The sequence below is a fragment of the Cydia pomonella genome, chromosome 5, assembly GCF_033807575.1.
Source record: "Cydia pomonella isolate Wapato2018A chromosome 5, ilCydPomo1, whole genome shotgun sequence".
Taxonomy (NCBI): domain Eukaryota; kingdom Metazoa; phylum Arthropoda; class Insecta; order Lepidoptera; family Tortricidae; genus Cydia; species Cydia pomonella.
The window spans coordinates 10,716,524-10,732,682 of record NC_084707.1 but is presented as its reverse complement, the minus strand read 5'-3'; the positions used below and the strand labels follow the sequence as shown (position 1 = coordinate 10,732,682).

At 36.5% G+C, this 16,159-nt stretch overlaps 1 protein-coding gene across 1 annotated transcript in view; it reads left to right on the top strand.

The window, feature by feature from the left end:
• The window catches only part of LOC133517700 (ras-related protein Rab-14), a 31,550-nt gene extending 16,535 nt beyond the window's left edge, over positions 1-15,015 (top strand). The window contains exon 5 of the mRNA XM_061851070.1: positions 8,506-15,015. Coding sequence (XP_061707054.1) covers positions 8,506-8,677 — 172 coding nt within the window. The 3' untranslated portion in view covers positions 8,678-15,015. The remainder of the gene's footprint in view (positions 1-8,505) is intronic.
• Positions 15,016-16,159: the final 1,144 nt, after the last annotated feature.

Below are 16,159 nucleotides of genomic sequence, written 5' to 3'. Positions count from 1 at the left end.
CCAGGCGTGTATATGATAGCTCGCACAAAGAGACTGTGCAAAATATTTGCACCAGATTATCCGTTCACATGCATGTGCAATAGAAGTGGCTAACCCAACCACACAATACTAAATTTGATCTATAAATATTTGACGCTGAATCTGAGTGTTGTTGGGTAACCCATCACTTGACAATAATGCTGATAACGAGGCTAATGTCCCGCCTCCCCTGACGCCGACGTCGCCCGCTGCGAGTCTCCAACCCGCAGTCTACGTTGGTCCGCCAACGCGTGCTCCTGATGACACTACTCAATATGGAGTGAAAAATGTCGAGCAATTTTTGCCTTAAAATACTTAATATGTTTAATATGTTTTTACCTCACGGAATTTGGTTTATTAAAATAACCATTACTTACTATTATGGAAGGTGGAGGTAAGGAATGGAATCTCCATGTTTTTTATACCAAAAAGGACAAAAAGTGTCATCAAAAAACCTTAAATAGGTGGCACTAAAATACCTAGAATACTTGAAAAAAATAACAAATCATAGACTTAGCACTTCACTCCATCAATAACGCCTAGGTTCTTAGCTACTCTAGCGCTACTTTGGAGAGATTTGGAACTATTATATACAGCTGACAGCTGGACACTTTTGCAACAGTTCTACCATAAGAGATTTCACTCCTTTTAATTCCACACTCCATACTTACTATTCTTACTTTTGACCGACAGTTTGATTGAATAGCTTATTTTTAACCAAAGAATACAATACTCACTAGGAGAAGAACGACAACTCCTTACAAAAAAATGTCGCTTTCAAATCTTGTACCTTATAATATAGACCTTAGACTAATCTAGATCGATTGTATACCCCCAAAAACCCCCATATACCAAATTTCAGCGAAATCGTTAGAGCCGTACAATACAATCTATCTAGATTAGTCTTATGTTTGGGAAAACGCGTGTTTTCGAGTTTTCATGCGTTTTTCTTTCGACGCAGAATATGGTCGCTAATTTCGTGTTGCCGGCCACTGTCCGTCTGGTCCAGCGGGTTAAGACGCGGATTGCTAAACGAGTGTTATGGGTTCGAATCTCACCCGGTGACTAACTTTTGTTTTTTTTTTATATGTTCAAGTTTATATATAATTTTTTAATTTTTATTGTTTTAGACAAGTTTAATTTAGTAAAAAAATGACCTATGTAATAAGAGAAATCAACAATAGATGGCGTTACTCTGTGACAAGTGCTGTAAGGTTAAAATCGATTGTAAATAATTTACTTTTTAAGTTTATGTAGATTATCACCTATACACCACCATATTACAATAAATAGTTATAACACTTATAACCGAGCAAAGTTCGGTCGCCCAGGTACTGTTCGTTTATACTAGAGCCGCACTCTTTGTATCTCGGTACTAAAATTGACAACCGGTTTAGCCTGGCGGATTTTGGTAAGTAGTAATTCAGTTCTAGCTAGTGGTTCTGGGATCGAATCCCGGCGACGGAATTTTTTTATGTATTTTTTGTTTTTGTTGGGGTGAGGTTTTTAAATTAGAATTTCTCAAATAGAAAAATATTATGTTAGATATTACTCAAAAGCACAGGCATCATTTGTCCTAAGAGATAATGATTTATATATTTTGAAGTTATTTCAATATAAAAGGTAACAAAACAGTTATTATCAAGTTATATTATAAACATATTTATTCTTATATATTAGGATCAAAAGAGCTTGATTCGTTCGAAAAACATACAATACAATAGGCAGAAAAAAGTGATTTTCTATACCGGTCGGGGCTTGTTGAACTAACTGTGACACTTGGGTTGATTGAAAAATTCGCGGCCTGGCCAATAAATAAAAAAACTTTTATCTTTTTTCTGCCGCCATTTTGAACTGTCATTATTCAACTGTGTTCCCGCGAAATTTCAATTGACGTCTATATTTAAAAGCAATTTTACGGCATATTTGAAGTTACGTGTCGGTAGATATCGTGAAAATGGAGAAATTAGAGCGACCTGGCGAATTGCTACCACGGGTCTATAGTGCCAGCTAAAACAGTGTTAGATTTTACATCTATGATGAATTTTGATTGTAATTTCGGACGCGATATAGCGTCCGTGGGACTTAAGAGGCTGGTAAGATAAAATTTATGTATTTGTATTTGGCAACAGTACGCTTATTTTATTTAAAGATTAAAATATTTCTTACAGTACAATAGATTAAACTTTAACTGAGTCTGCACGGAGATTCTGTGCGGTAGATTTTTAATTTTGAAAATTAATCAATAAATATATTGCAAGCAAATAAATCGTAAGTTAATCTTTTTATATAAAAACTTTGATAGTTTTGCTTCAATGACTTTATTGACATTACAGACTTTTATCTATGTTCTCACCGGCCAGACCCAAGTGCAAGGCCTTATGGAGGGTAGACGTGCCTCTGACCTCCATAGATTTTATGAACATAGACAAAGACAAACTGAAATAGGTAATTTATATAAAATAATAATAATTTGCATATGGTAGTTTAGTGCGACAAATCAAAATATTTGATAAAAATAATTTTATTTGTTCCCAAAGTCGTATAGACAAAGCTAGATGGGAGCAGTGTTGCTGTAGCAAAATACTTTTATGTTAATTACTGGTATCTATTTCCCCAGCATCAGACCACACATGCGCAATTATATAAAGCGTCATGTCTTTCTAAGGAAGTCGACAGGCCTTGTTTTTAACCAACTTCAATTTCGTAGAAGGAGGAGGTCCTGTATTCGGTTGCGGCTATATTTTTTTATGTATGTTCACCGATTACTCCGACACCCGTGGTCCGATTTGAGTAATTATTTTATTGTTTGAAAGGATTTATCTCCAAGTTTTTAATTTGGTTCTGGTTTGATGATGGGTTCCATGAAGAATTGAGGAAACTCCTCATTTTTTAAAGGCACGTGTATGCAAGGGCGGATCCACCGATGTGGGCACGATGGGCATGCCCACAACCCTAATATGGTGCCCTATTGATTCGCCGAGTAAAATGATTTTTGTTTCGCAGACGCTTTGGCAGAGGACTGTTTGGCAAAATTTCATTACGCAGAGTAGTCTGTTGGCAACTTGGCATAACATTTATAAGCATATTTACTTTTCGTAGAATAATCGTTTGGTAACCGTCACAATTACCCGAGAAACCCTTAGTCGAAACACGATAGGTAGAGTGATTCTTTGTATTAATTAGAAATTCGAGCATGTTAATATCAGCTGACCACTACTTATTTAGAAGAATAATAATTATTTACTTACTAACATTACAGGGGCAATTGTTTTTATCTTAAGGAGTCTTAGAAACCTGAAACATTTATAAATATTAGTACAAAGGCCATGCCTGGATAAGCTAAGTGAATCTGCCCCCAGCGAGTTTTGGCTTGTAATTTTTTTGATGATGTGGCTTTATATTAGTAGCAAGTATGCAAAATATCAGCTCCAAAAGGTTATAGAATTTGGTATAAATAAAATAAAATAAAAATATGATCTTTCTGCAATTTTTTTTTTCTAGCGAGTCGATTTTGACGTGCGTACGAAAAAAAAACATTTGTTTTAAGTACTTGAAAAACTTGGAGATGTCGCTGATTTTACGCCAGCGTTCTTCACCAAAGCTAGCCTCTTTAATAAGCTACAAAATGAATGTATTTACTTAATTTTATCTGTGGTATAACAGGGTGGTTTTTTTATTTTATTGAATACATTACTATACATTTTCTTTACCCGCTCGTTAAAACGAATCGATTAAAAACTTTTTGGAGAAACGTGTATATTCATAATGAACACTGGCCACTTACAAAAATTAAAAAAATATATTAATTCCTTCGGTGCTGAGCTTCTTTGTGGGATAGATCATGTACAAATGTATAGTTAAAAGTGGAATTCATATTCTACCAAGTTTCCTATTAAGACAATGTCCCCTGAAAAGGTATAAGCGCTAAATCTGGGATTAGCAAGTATTTTTTATAGCAAGATGATTTTTTTCCACAAGGATGGACTATTTAGTATAGAATTTAATAAGCTTTAATGCTGCCTTACACCATATTTTCATAAAGAACGTAGATTTTGAGTAAAACGCGAATTTCTCCTGGATGGTACACATTTTCCAAGATGGCTGCGAATCCTCGAGGTCCCCAAATGTCAAATGGTGTGGGCATGAAAAAGGGGCCTTTAATTTATATACTTACCAAATTTCATGACTGTTCCAGAGATTTCGAGGTTGGTCCTAATCCAACTGTGCTAAATGGATTAGGTACCAAGTTTTTTGCTAAATAAGAAGTAAGAAAAAAAAAACACCAACCAAAAGACCCAAAAGATTAACAATAGTTTTTGGCTTGATTCTCATTTTCCAAAGAAATTATCGACAAAAATATAAACGCCAAATAATCATTTCCCAACTTAATACATAGCATAAAAATGTTTTGCATCAGAACTTTTTGAAACATTTGCGTATTTCAAAACTTTTTGACACCATTTTTATTCCTCGAATTATTTAGTTGCCAAATATATTGTAATATATAAATTATAAAAGATATTATATACGTAAATCAAATCAAAACATTACAAACCTAACATTTGACAAATAAATAAGTACTTTATTTAGTCATTTTTAATATTTTGCTGTTTTTCTTATATATAGAAAAAAAACTATCTTTAACTTCAATTAAATAGTAACTTAACCTAACCAAACAGCATTTTTATGCGACAGTTCGCTTTTGTGGGGGTCGCAGCTCTAACCTAACCCGCTTTTCCGGCAATGGTTTGTCTTTCTGGGGGTCGCAGTTCTAACCTAACCTGTTTTTCTAACAAGAGTTCATTATTACGAGTGACGCAGCTCTAACCTAGCTCGCTTTTTTGGCAACAATTCGTTTTTATGTTGTTGTAAAAAATAAATAAAAATAGACTAAGTAAATATGTTTGATAAACTATTTTTTTTTTTACATTTTTAAACCAAGTGAAACATTTTGGTCTAATGAATGAAACGAGAATTGAACTCTGTCAAATAAGTATATAGGAAAAATTTGATTGAAAAATGTAAGTACAATTGGAAAAAAATTGTTGGGAAATGAAATTTGGTTAAACTTTTCTTGGTAAAATAGCAATATCCCGCCATCCTTCCAATAATTGTAATTGAACGGTATGTGAACCAAGACTACCAAACGTTAGTCGACTAAAAGTTACATCTACCTAGGTACAAATAAATCCCTCTGCAAAACTATGTTCGGCAAAACATTGTCTGCGAATCGATAATCTACAAAAAATAGGTCGGGGAATCATTAGGTACCCCCTTATAGTCTTGTGACGTAACACTTTCACGGTCTATTGAGATCGATGGGCTGATGAGATGATCGTTCATGATTGTTCATGAGTGAGTTCGTACTCCGACTCTCACTTGGCCGATTTTCGGGTGGCTGTGACCACAACCTTTTCTGAGGGCTGGATCCCCGCCTCTGTGTATGGTGATTTGAGTATTTTCTTAAGCAAATCCAGCATTTTCTCTCAAAAACCATCAACTTGATGATTTTTTGATGATAATGATGATGATTTTTTAAATGTAATATGTTCACCGATTACTCCGACACCCGTGGTCTGATTTGAGTAATTTTTATTTTATTTAAAAGGAGTTACCTCCAAGGTGGTCCCATAATATTTTTGGTTCTAATCTGATGATGGAATCCTTGAGGAATTGAGGGAACTCCTCAATTTGTAAAGGCACATGTATTTTGATTTGACTGTATTCTTAAGCAACTCAACTGAAGCATTTCCTCTCGAAAACTACCAATTTGATGTAGTGCCACTGTAGCCTTACCACGAGTTTGACTCTACATATTAGCTGACGTGTTCGTAACTTACTTTCTATACATCTCGCTCACACGAATAGGATACCAGTACGAACGAGATGGGTAGAAAGTAAGGTACGCTAGCGAATATGTCAGTGTCAAACTCGTAGTAAAGCTACTTACTTATTCATAAGACCACGGGCGATATATGGAACGTACCTCTAATAATTGGGTGTATGTATTATGATTTTTGTAAAAATATGTAGGTAGTGTTGGAAATAAGAGGTGAGGGGTATGTGTGAGAGGTGTGTGAGGTAGACGGTGGTGATGAAGGTAGATGGAGGTTTGAGGTTGGGGGTTGAGGGGTTTGGGATTGACGAGTCAGGGTTTGAGAGGTTAGAGGGTTGAGGGGGCGGTGAGTTGATGGGTCGGGGACTGAGGAATCGGGAGGTAGGAGATGAGTGGTCGGGGTTTGGAAGTTGAGGAATTGGGGGTTAGGATTAGAAGTTATATGGTCTGGGGTTCAGGGTCAAGGGTTTCAGTGATCAGGGGTTGATGTTCTGTGAGGTTGAGTGATCGGAGGGTTAAGGGATTGGGTCAGTGGCGGGGCGGAGGCTAGATTTACTCGAGGAAAATCCTGGTTATTTATTAAAGGTAGGTATCCAATTTAGTCTTAAACATTATTATGTTTTTCATTCATGCGTCATGCGTCACTCATGAACTCTTAACAATGCCTTAAAACTAAAAATTGAATAATAAAAACTTTTTACAATAAAAAGTAAATTGACTTCAAAAAGGATAAAATAAATTATTATCCTTTTTTGAGAATATGCGTTACCAACTAATATGTTTGAAGTCGGCGGCAAGCCAAATAGTAATAATACCGGTCAAAAATAATCAGCTTTATGTCTATAAATCACATTACAATTGTAGTAATAGGTATTATAAACGTGGAATAAATTCTATCTGTCTCTTTGTTACCTTTTCACGGCTATTATACTGTAATATACTAATATACCGACAAACAAGGTACGGACTGCGCAAAAAGGTTCGTCCGAGGTGTGTTCTTAGGGTAGGTACCTAAGAACACACCTCGGACGATCCTTTTTGAACAGAAAGTATGTTCATTTCTGTCGTAGTAATAGGCAATCCAACGTTTTGTACATACTTATATAGCCGCATCTTTATCGAATAGCACCAAAATCATGGTATGCTTCTAAATTTGGCTTGGCACAGAGTTCAAACATATTAGTTGGTAACGCATATACTTAAAAACCGGCCAAGAGCATGTTGGGCCACGCTCAGTGTAGGGTTCCTCGTTACTCTTCCGTCACAATAAGCTAAACTGGAGCTTAAAGTATAGTAAATTGTTAAAAATTTGCATAATCAGTACCTAATTAAAGTAAGTCTTTTTACTATGAAGGGAAATCTTTTTGCGAAAACTCAAAAACAGCTAAACTTATCATGTCCGCTATAGTTTTCATTTAATGTCTTTTTTAAGCTCTACTTCCACGATTTTTTTCATATTTTTTGGACCTATGGTTCAAAAGTTAGAGGGGGGGGGACACTTTTTTTTTTCGTAGCGATTATCTCCGAATATATTCATTTTATCAAAAAATGTTTCATGAAAACCCCTATTAGTTTTGACAGACCTTTCCAACGACACCTCATACTCTAGGGTTGAAGCGAAATAAAAAATTTCACCCCCACTTTACGAGCAGGGGAGGTACCTTAAAAAAAATTAAATTTTTAGATTTTATTGTACGACGTTGTCGGCTTTATTGATTTATATATCCATGCCAAATTTCAGCTTTCTAGCACTAACGACCACGGAGCAAAGCCTCGGACAGACAGACAGACAGACAGACAGACGGACATGGCGAAACTATAAGGGTTCCTAGTTGACTACGGAACCCTAAAAAAGGATTTTACTTTATCCTTATTGAAGTCGGTTTACTTTTTTTGGGAAAAAGTTTTTATTACCTATATCGCTAGTTTTGAACGCATGCCAAATCTGGCTAGTCAAATTAAAGCAGCAATGTATGGAGTGTGGAACTAAAAGGAGTGAAATCTCTTATGGTAGAAATGTTGCAAGTGTGCAGCTGTCAGCTGTATATAATAGTTCCAAATCTCTCCAGAGTAGCGCTTAGAATATTAGCTAAGAACCTAGGCGTTATTGATGGAGTGAAGTGCGTTGTCTATGATTTGTTATTTTTCAAGTATTCTAGGTATTTTAACGCCACCTTTATTTTAGGACAAAGAGTAATTACCTATGAAAGAACTTTATTTGTGATGTTTCAACAGCTAATTATCGAACAATGAGTCATTTTGTTGTTAAAACATGTCGTGTCACGCGGGTTGCGGTCGGGAGCCGACTAAAGTTCGCGGCGAGCATTGGAGCCGTCCCGCGACTTTTTGCACGCGTGGGACATACACAATTTCCTTCTATCTCGATATAGTTCTGTAGTATTATAGTATAAATTAAAACAAAACTGTATAACTTTAGTATGCCTAATTTAACATATATGTGGTAGTTTGAACTGCTGGAGTCGGGGCGCATCTTTTCATATCCAAGCGCGCGAGCAGTCGCGACTCGCGACTTTCGGTGCTGTAGGTTAGGTAGGTATATAGCTAGCTGCTACCTACACGAAGCTCCATCGTGGAATATTTCTGCAAAATATTTGTTAAAAACTGAATTTTGCTAATGTTGTCTACAGTGGCCAGAACGTGGAGGAAGCATTCTTGGAGACCGCTAAAAAGATATATCAGAGTATTCAGGACGGCCGGCTGGATTTGAACGCCGCGGAGTCGGGCGTGCAGCACAAGCCCGCGTCGCCCGGCCGCCCGCTGGCCGCGCCGCCCGCCGCCAAGGACAACTGCGCCTGCTAACTGGCCACGAGCGGCTGGCTCAAAAACGTTCGGGAAAACCGACGTCTTTTCTGCGGACATTACGAAGGTTAACGGTTTGCGTACATTTTTCTAAGACATGCACCATACAAATTTGAAAAAGTAGGTTGTTATTGTAACATGCCTACGAGGTAAACTACGAAAATTAAGGTTTAAATACCGTTTATTTTATGATGTCCACGAGAAAGACGCATAACCTTGACCTTGAGTTTTTGACCCGTGTACTCGTGACACGGCCAGCGGCTGAAACCCACTCTTCGAACACTCCGACGAGGCTAGTTCGCTACGTTGTCAAATCGACTACTCTTTATGAAACGTCCGAAAATCCTAAGGCGCCACTAGAAACAAAATCAAACCTCGGCTTTGAAAAAAGTAAAGTATGTGACCATCTATTTTCGTAAAATTTACTTCATATTGGCTAGCCTATTTTTTAAAGATTACCACAGCACAGTCATTTGGTACTGACAATACTTTTACAAGTGAGCAATGTTATTTCAATTTTAAGAATAATTGTAATTGAAGTTCATTTCAAAGGAAATATTGGTGGAATACTAGTTTCGGTTTTTGTATGGGAGTGGCGTATAAGTTCTAGTATTAAGTAATATGTGTCACGAGTGGCAGCCAGTGGGTACATCTCCACACATTAGTCTGCACTAATGCTTTCGGGATATCATACTTTAATCGATAAGTTTACTAGAGTATTTAAAATAATATATAAGATCTTAAATAAGAGTATTACCGAGTCCCATTCTGTTTCTACTTGTTTACATTCCAAATCAATCACTGGTTTATGGTGCATTACTTTAGAACAAAAGGGGTTTTCATATTTTTTCATTCATCTGAAGCCAGAAGGCAAAGCTGTCAGAAAGTGATTTATATAGCTTGATATACCCATTTTTGATTATTGTATGTAATATACTTGTGTGCTGTATTAATTTATTTATTCAACCGTGTATATGAACAGAAGTAAGAAACACAAATGATTAACCTTTTGAACGCCAAGAACACCTACATACTGCAGGAAAAATAGCATATGTTGGCGGCAAAATATGTACTTCCATGAAGCTATGTTTTTTATAATTATCTTGGTACTAGAAATGAGGATCTGCCGAGTCCTATCAAAATGTAGGTGTCCGACCCCTTTTTCGGGGGGGAGGGGGTATGTGCAAGGGGTTCATTTTAAAAGATGCAAATTTTACAAACTAGGCGAGTGAGGCGTCATTTTCGTGTAATTTTTTTGCGCTGAATCGATTGAGACCATACTCATACTTATAGGATCAATATGTACATATTGTGCCGCCGAATTGCAATATTTAGTCTTATTTTACCTGTACTAACAGGCGTCGTCACTAGTCGTGCCCACAGCGCCAAGGACACCTATAGGTGTTATGGCGGACGCGGTCAAAGTAACCTTCACACTTTCGAGTAAGGTTTACATTAGCTCCCTTGCGCCCGGGAGTTTGTGTTTATGACATAAAGCGTTCAAAGGGTTGAACAACATTTTTTTACCTTGTATGTGAGTTATCTTACAGAGTTGACAAAACGTTAGCCAATAGTGTAATCTATCCGAACCAATCATAATATTCATGAAATTGTTTTAAGGCTAAGAGAAGGGTAATATACTGTTGGTGTTAGGGATCATCGGAATGCTGTATCTCGTTAAAAGTTATTGCGGTATTAAGCTGAAGACTAAGTGATATGATATGGCAAGACAAAATAATTATAATATTTATGTTTCCTTTTGTAGTGTATCGAATCGAGGATGTTATATAGCTAAGAAAACTTCACTGCTAAGGTTCCTCTTCTCGATGACAGATGTGGGGTTGGGGACCTACCACGAACTCCGAGATTCCAAGTTTTGTACACTTGCATGCATGAGTGACAGAAATAGAAATACAGAAATTCCGTATTTCAAAGTCCGCGGTAGACTGCCTATGTTGTCATCTTATCACTGAATGTTTCTATCCAGAAGCTTCTAGCACCGCCTCGCCCTCCTAGCAGAAAATGTACAATTATATCTAGCAAAGAGAATTTGAAAAAGAGGTGGATTGTCAAAGAAAACTTTTGTAGCCACAGTAAATTTACCGCCATCTTTCGACACATGACATGATTAAAACTTATAGAACGCCATTTGACTTTGATCCTTATTCTTTCACTGATATGTGTTATATTTGTTAAACCAAAGTCATATGACGTTCTATAAGTTTTAATCATGTGTCGAAAGATGATAGTAAAGGAGGGTGGTCAGATTGGCCTATTGACCAATAAGGACAAGCGATATGTCACTGGATAGCTTATTCAAAGTTCTAAAACTTTTACTATGGCAGGTAATCCCAAATCTTTGTGTGAAAAAAGTTATCGCTACATAAAAATGTTTAATGATTTGAAACGTTACTACGTACCTTTTTTGATACTAACTTCCTATATCGCTTTATACTATGAAGGTTTTCTTACTGTCGATGATTTTGATTTTGTCTGGGCAGGCATCCCTCTTGGTTTGCACCTGATCTCCCAGCCGGGATCTATGACCTGCTTCGAGGGTTCAACAGGTGTCCCACTCTCAGCTGACATCGGTTTGTCTTTAAAGGGCCCAGCTGTCGAAGGCCCCTTCGTCTCCGGTTCAGCCACCTGGGCTGGGATTCCGGTAGGTACCCCGGCTTTCAGTGGCCGTTCCAGCTTCGATGGTTCCTCCACGGCCATGCCACACCCTATCTGTTTCGCCCTCCTTAGTGCTTCAGTATGTGCCGCCTCATCTAAGGAGTTCGTTTGTTTATTATTTGTTTTTTTTAATTCGATTTTTATTAGTTATTGTTGTCATTCAGTTCCCACGAGTAGCTAGGAATATAAAAGGTCCACGCAGAGCCCCGCTTGCGTAGACAAGGCTATATACAACGGGTTTCGCCCGGTAACCGAGGCCTATCGTTCGCGACTGAGCTCCCTCTCAGTCATGCATCCATCGGCACGATGAGTCACACCTTGGATTAGGGTTTTTGGGGTCGAGGTTGTCTCCTCCTGGAAAGGGGGGATATGGATAAGAGGATCAAGACGGGAAGGGGGGTTGGGAGGGTTGGTCTAGGTAAGGTTTATTAGGAAGATTGGGGGTATAACGGGGGAAGGGATAAATGGGTCGTTTTCATGGCCCTCTTCCTCCGAGCCTACCCACGCAGGACAACTTTCCGCTGAATCGACTTTGGTTCCTTGACGTCGTCTCCCATCATCCGGTCCGAGAACAAGTCTCCTACCGGATTCCAGAAGAGTAACGTCTGGTTCCCTAGTCGTCCGTCGAAATGTGTCCACGTGAGGCGGTGGCTGAAAGAGTGCCGTGCTAAGACCAACTTAAACCCTATACCTACACAGATAAAAAAGATATCTTAATTCAAAACGCAAAACTTTCTTGCGCACGGTTGCTTAAATAAAATAATAAATTGCTTAGTCCAATAAATATGTCTTGAGTTAAAAACAACATCATTTTTTAAAGGAGAATAAAAATTATTTAGTTTTATCTTTACACATTTTTAAAGCGAATGGTAGTGATTTGAGTTAAGATATTAATTATTCGCCGCAAGAAAAAAAAGTCTTAGACAGAGATATAGCACGCTCTTAAAAAACGGTTTTATCTTGAGTAACTCTACCTCAAACCAAAAGTATAACCAAATTCCAAAGAAGAAGCACCAAAATTTTCCTTTGAGACTTTTAAGTTTTTAGGCAAGAGCGATTAATTCTTGGTTTGATGTTTTCAATATACAGTCAAGAGCTATAGCTACTTTAAAAAAGAAGCACCAAAACTTTAGTTTGAGAGTTTAAGTTTTTAGACAAGAGCGATAAATTCTTGGTTTGATGTTTTCAACCTACAGTCAAGAGCCAAAGCTATTTCAAAGAAGAAGCACCAAAATGTTGCTTTGAGACTTAAGTTTATACGCAAGAGCGATTAATTCTTGGTTTGATGTTGTCAATATACAGTCAAGAGCCAAAGCTATTTAAAAGAAAAAGCACCAAAACTTTGGTTTGAGACTTTTACATAAAATAGTATCAATAAATTTGATGAAGGGGACAAGTGCGCTGGTGGCCTAGCGGTAAGAGCGCATGACTTGCAATCCGGAGGTCGCGGGTTCAAACCTCGGCCGTACCGATGAGTTTTTCGGAACTTCTGTACGAACATATGATATTCACCAGTCGCTTTTCGGTGAAGAAGAAAAACATCGTGAGGTAACCGGGCTAATACTAATAAGGCCTCTAAATAGTTTAACTAGTGCCTACGCCAATTCTCGAGATTAGTTTCCAAGCGGACCCAGGCTCCCATGAGCCGTGGCAAAATGCCGGAACAACGCGAGGAAGAAGGAGAAGATGAAGAGGATTATTGAAAACTACAAAGTTTTCAAGGAATGACGAAAACCATGCTGGTTTAAGAAAATTCATTCTTTATTCAAGACATACTAAACTTGGCGCTAAGAGATTTCAGCTCTAGATATAAATAATATCATATTTCACATTGAGTAACGCACTCTTGAACCAATACTTTTTCTTGTTTTTATGGAGAAATATAATTGTCAATTCAATCATGAGTATCTAACCCCAAGAAAAAAAGTTTCTTGGCACAAGTTCTTTAAGTATTGCACTAAGACAGTTAGGTTTAATTTAAATAATACAATACTTAAAACAACGTAAACGCTCTTGGTGAGAATAATGAGCTTTTTAAAAAAAAAACTTTTTATAGCTCGGATAGAGAATTTAATTTTTTAGCTTAAATAATAAATTTTGAAATATTTTATATCTTGACGCAAGAATTTTATTTTTTCCTTATATAGGAAACACAAAATGTCTTGACACAAGAGTATTTACTTGGCTGGAGAACTATTTTTTTTTTCTGTGTATATATATCAGTAAAAAATTCTCATTGAGGGGATGTTTTTATTTTGCCATAACTTGTTTCACACAGCGGTTTAAGATTTCCCGCCATACAAAAAGTTTTAGAATATGAAAAAACCTTTTAAATGACATATGGCTTGTCATTATTGGTTTTTAGGCCAGACTCCATATGAATCTGGGCATCCTCCTTTACGTGGCTAATACAAAGTTTTCTTTGACCAATACACCTCTATTTAGAATTCTCTTTGATACCTTAGCTATTGAAATTTAACCAAGGGTGTACAATATTTACAAGCGTACATTTAATAACTTGAAGACATGAAAATTATCACAAATATTTTAGATAATTATAGATTTCTAATCGAATTACAAAGTACCAAACATACGTGTGTGAAAATTAAGCTAGTACAAAAAATTAAGTAGCATATTTCGGACTGCATAAACGTATGTGAATCATGTACGTATGTTATTTACAAATCAGTTACAGGATAACTTATTCGAAATCAACGTAGGTATATAAATATGCGTTTTTTCCTTAACCTTTTAACCGCTTAGAATTTTTCATCGAGCGTGCTCGTGTTGCCGCCGGTACGAAATTACATGAAGTTTTGTCTTATTGATCAGACTGCGGCGGAATGAGCTGGATATTGTATGTCTTATATATCAGACTACGTCGGTTAAAAGGTTAATTACACAAGAAAAACACATTGAATCAAGTAATTAAATAAAAATATCAAGATAAAAATCAAAATGAAACATGATCTAATTTGTAAAAAAGAACCATTTCTGATGCTGAATTTAAAGACAACATATGCATGTTGTCGCGTCCCAAAATTGCATTTAAAATACTGCATTATGTACATGGTACAGTCACGTCTTAAAATATCGATACGGACAAAGTGTGTACAACGCTACCTTGTCTACCTTAATACAGGACAATAAGTTAGTATTATGTATACACTTTTGGCATTTTTTCGGTATCGATATTTTCCGACGTGCTGTATGTGTATAGTAATTGTATACTGCACTACCATGCGTAACTACCTACTTATATGTACATTGGAAAATAATTTAATGGATTTTCTAATAACAGTTTGCGCCCGGTCACGGTACAAAGCTAAATGTATGGAAGTGCACGCAGTCGCTTCTACAATTTCATACATGTAGGTTTCTTGCTTCATCGTTGAGGTAAAACGTGTTGTGGAAAACCTGACCCATCAAAAGAAAAAAGGGTAGGTACATATTATTTTGAATAGTCACGTTTTAGATTTATGTACGCTAATGCCCTTTAATATGCACGTTTTTTTTTTCACCATAATGTTATACACTAGTTAATCAGTTGTTTTCGTCTAATACAATAAATTTCATAGATTAGTAGTTTAGGTACCTAATAGGTACTACCTACGACATATTATGTGTAACTAACATGTTAAATAAATATTATTTGTACAGTGTATATTTTTTCTTTTCCTATTTCTGATATTATCTGTTTATATTTGGGAAACGGAATACGTAAATCCGTAATTTAAAAAAAAAACTTAATATTTCCGTGCCAACTTTCATTTCAACCACAATTTGACCCCTTTATAAGTGAAGGACCTAAAAATAAATAAAATATTTTACATAATACTATTCCGATTCTGTACCCGTAGTGTAAATTTATTCGATGGCGTAACGTGACGTACGCGTTTGTGTTAAGTCTCATTTTGTATGGGATTTTGAGTTTCCAAAACGTCCCGCATGGCGCGCTGTTTCTAAATCCCAAACGCGTACGTCACGTTACGAAATCGAATTAATTTACACTATATAGGGAATCTGATTGCTTATACAGAATAGGGATAAGGGCCCTATCGATTCGCCTCGCTTTAGAGGTCTGTGATTATAGGTACAGTCGCCATCAGATATATCGGAGCGGCCGAGGTACTCAAATATTTCTGAGCAGCAATAAATTTCAATAAATTCTTTACAGTAAATGAGGTCAATAACATCTGAACATCCAATTCGCCATAAATATATGAGCAGTGGTTTTTCAATTAAATCTGACCACACAACGAGACAATAATATCTGAACACACAACTCGTCAAAGTTATCTGCACAGACAGGGTGATCATAAATATCTGAACATTTAGGGAAAATATACCTTAAGTCACTTGGCATATGATTTAAAATTCTTTAACGTAGGTACTACTACGCTCGAATACATTTTCAACACAACCACCATTCGGTTTTGTCAATGTCAAAACTAAAAAGAGATTGCTATATAGGATTATGCAAACTACGCCACCAGATGTCACTATAAAATTGATACAATTTAAATATGGAAGTCGGACGTAAGGAATACAATCTCCATGTACCTATCAAAAAATGACCGTCTGTCCGTCTCTAGTTAGGTGACAAAACGGCGCACGGTGGGCTGAAAATCGGCCTTCATAGAAATAGAAACCGAAGTCTTAAATTTGAACTTTTTTTTATTGGAATAGCTTTTGTTGGGTTTTATTATGTCCCAAAATTAATCTATCGTAAGTAGCGTCTAAGAATATATTATTGAAAAATAAAAAATAAAAACTACATTAAAATATATCTTAAACAAAACTACA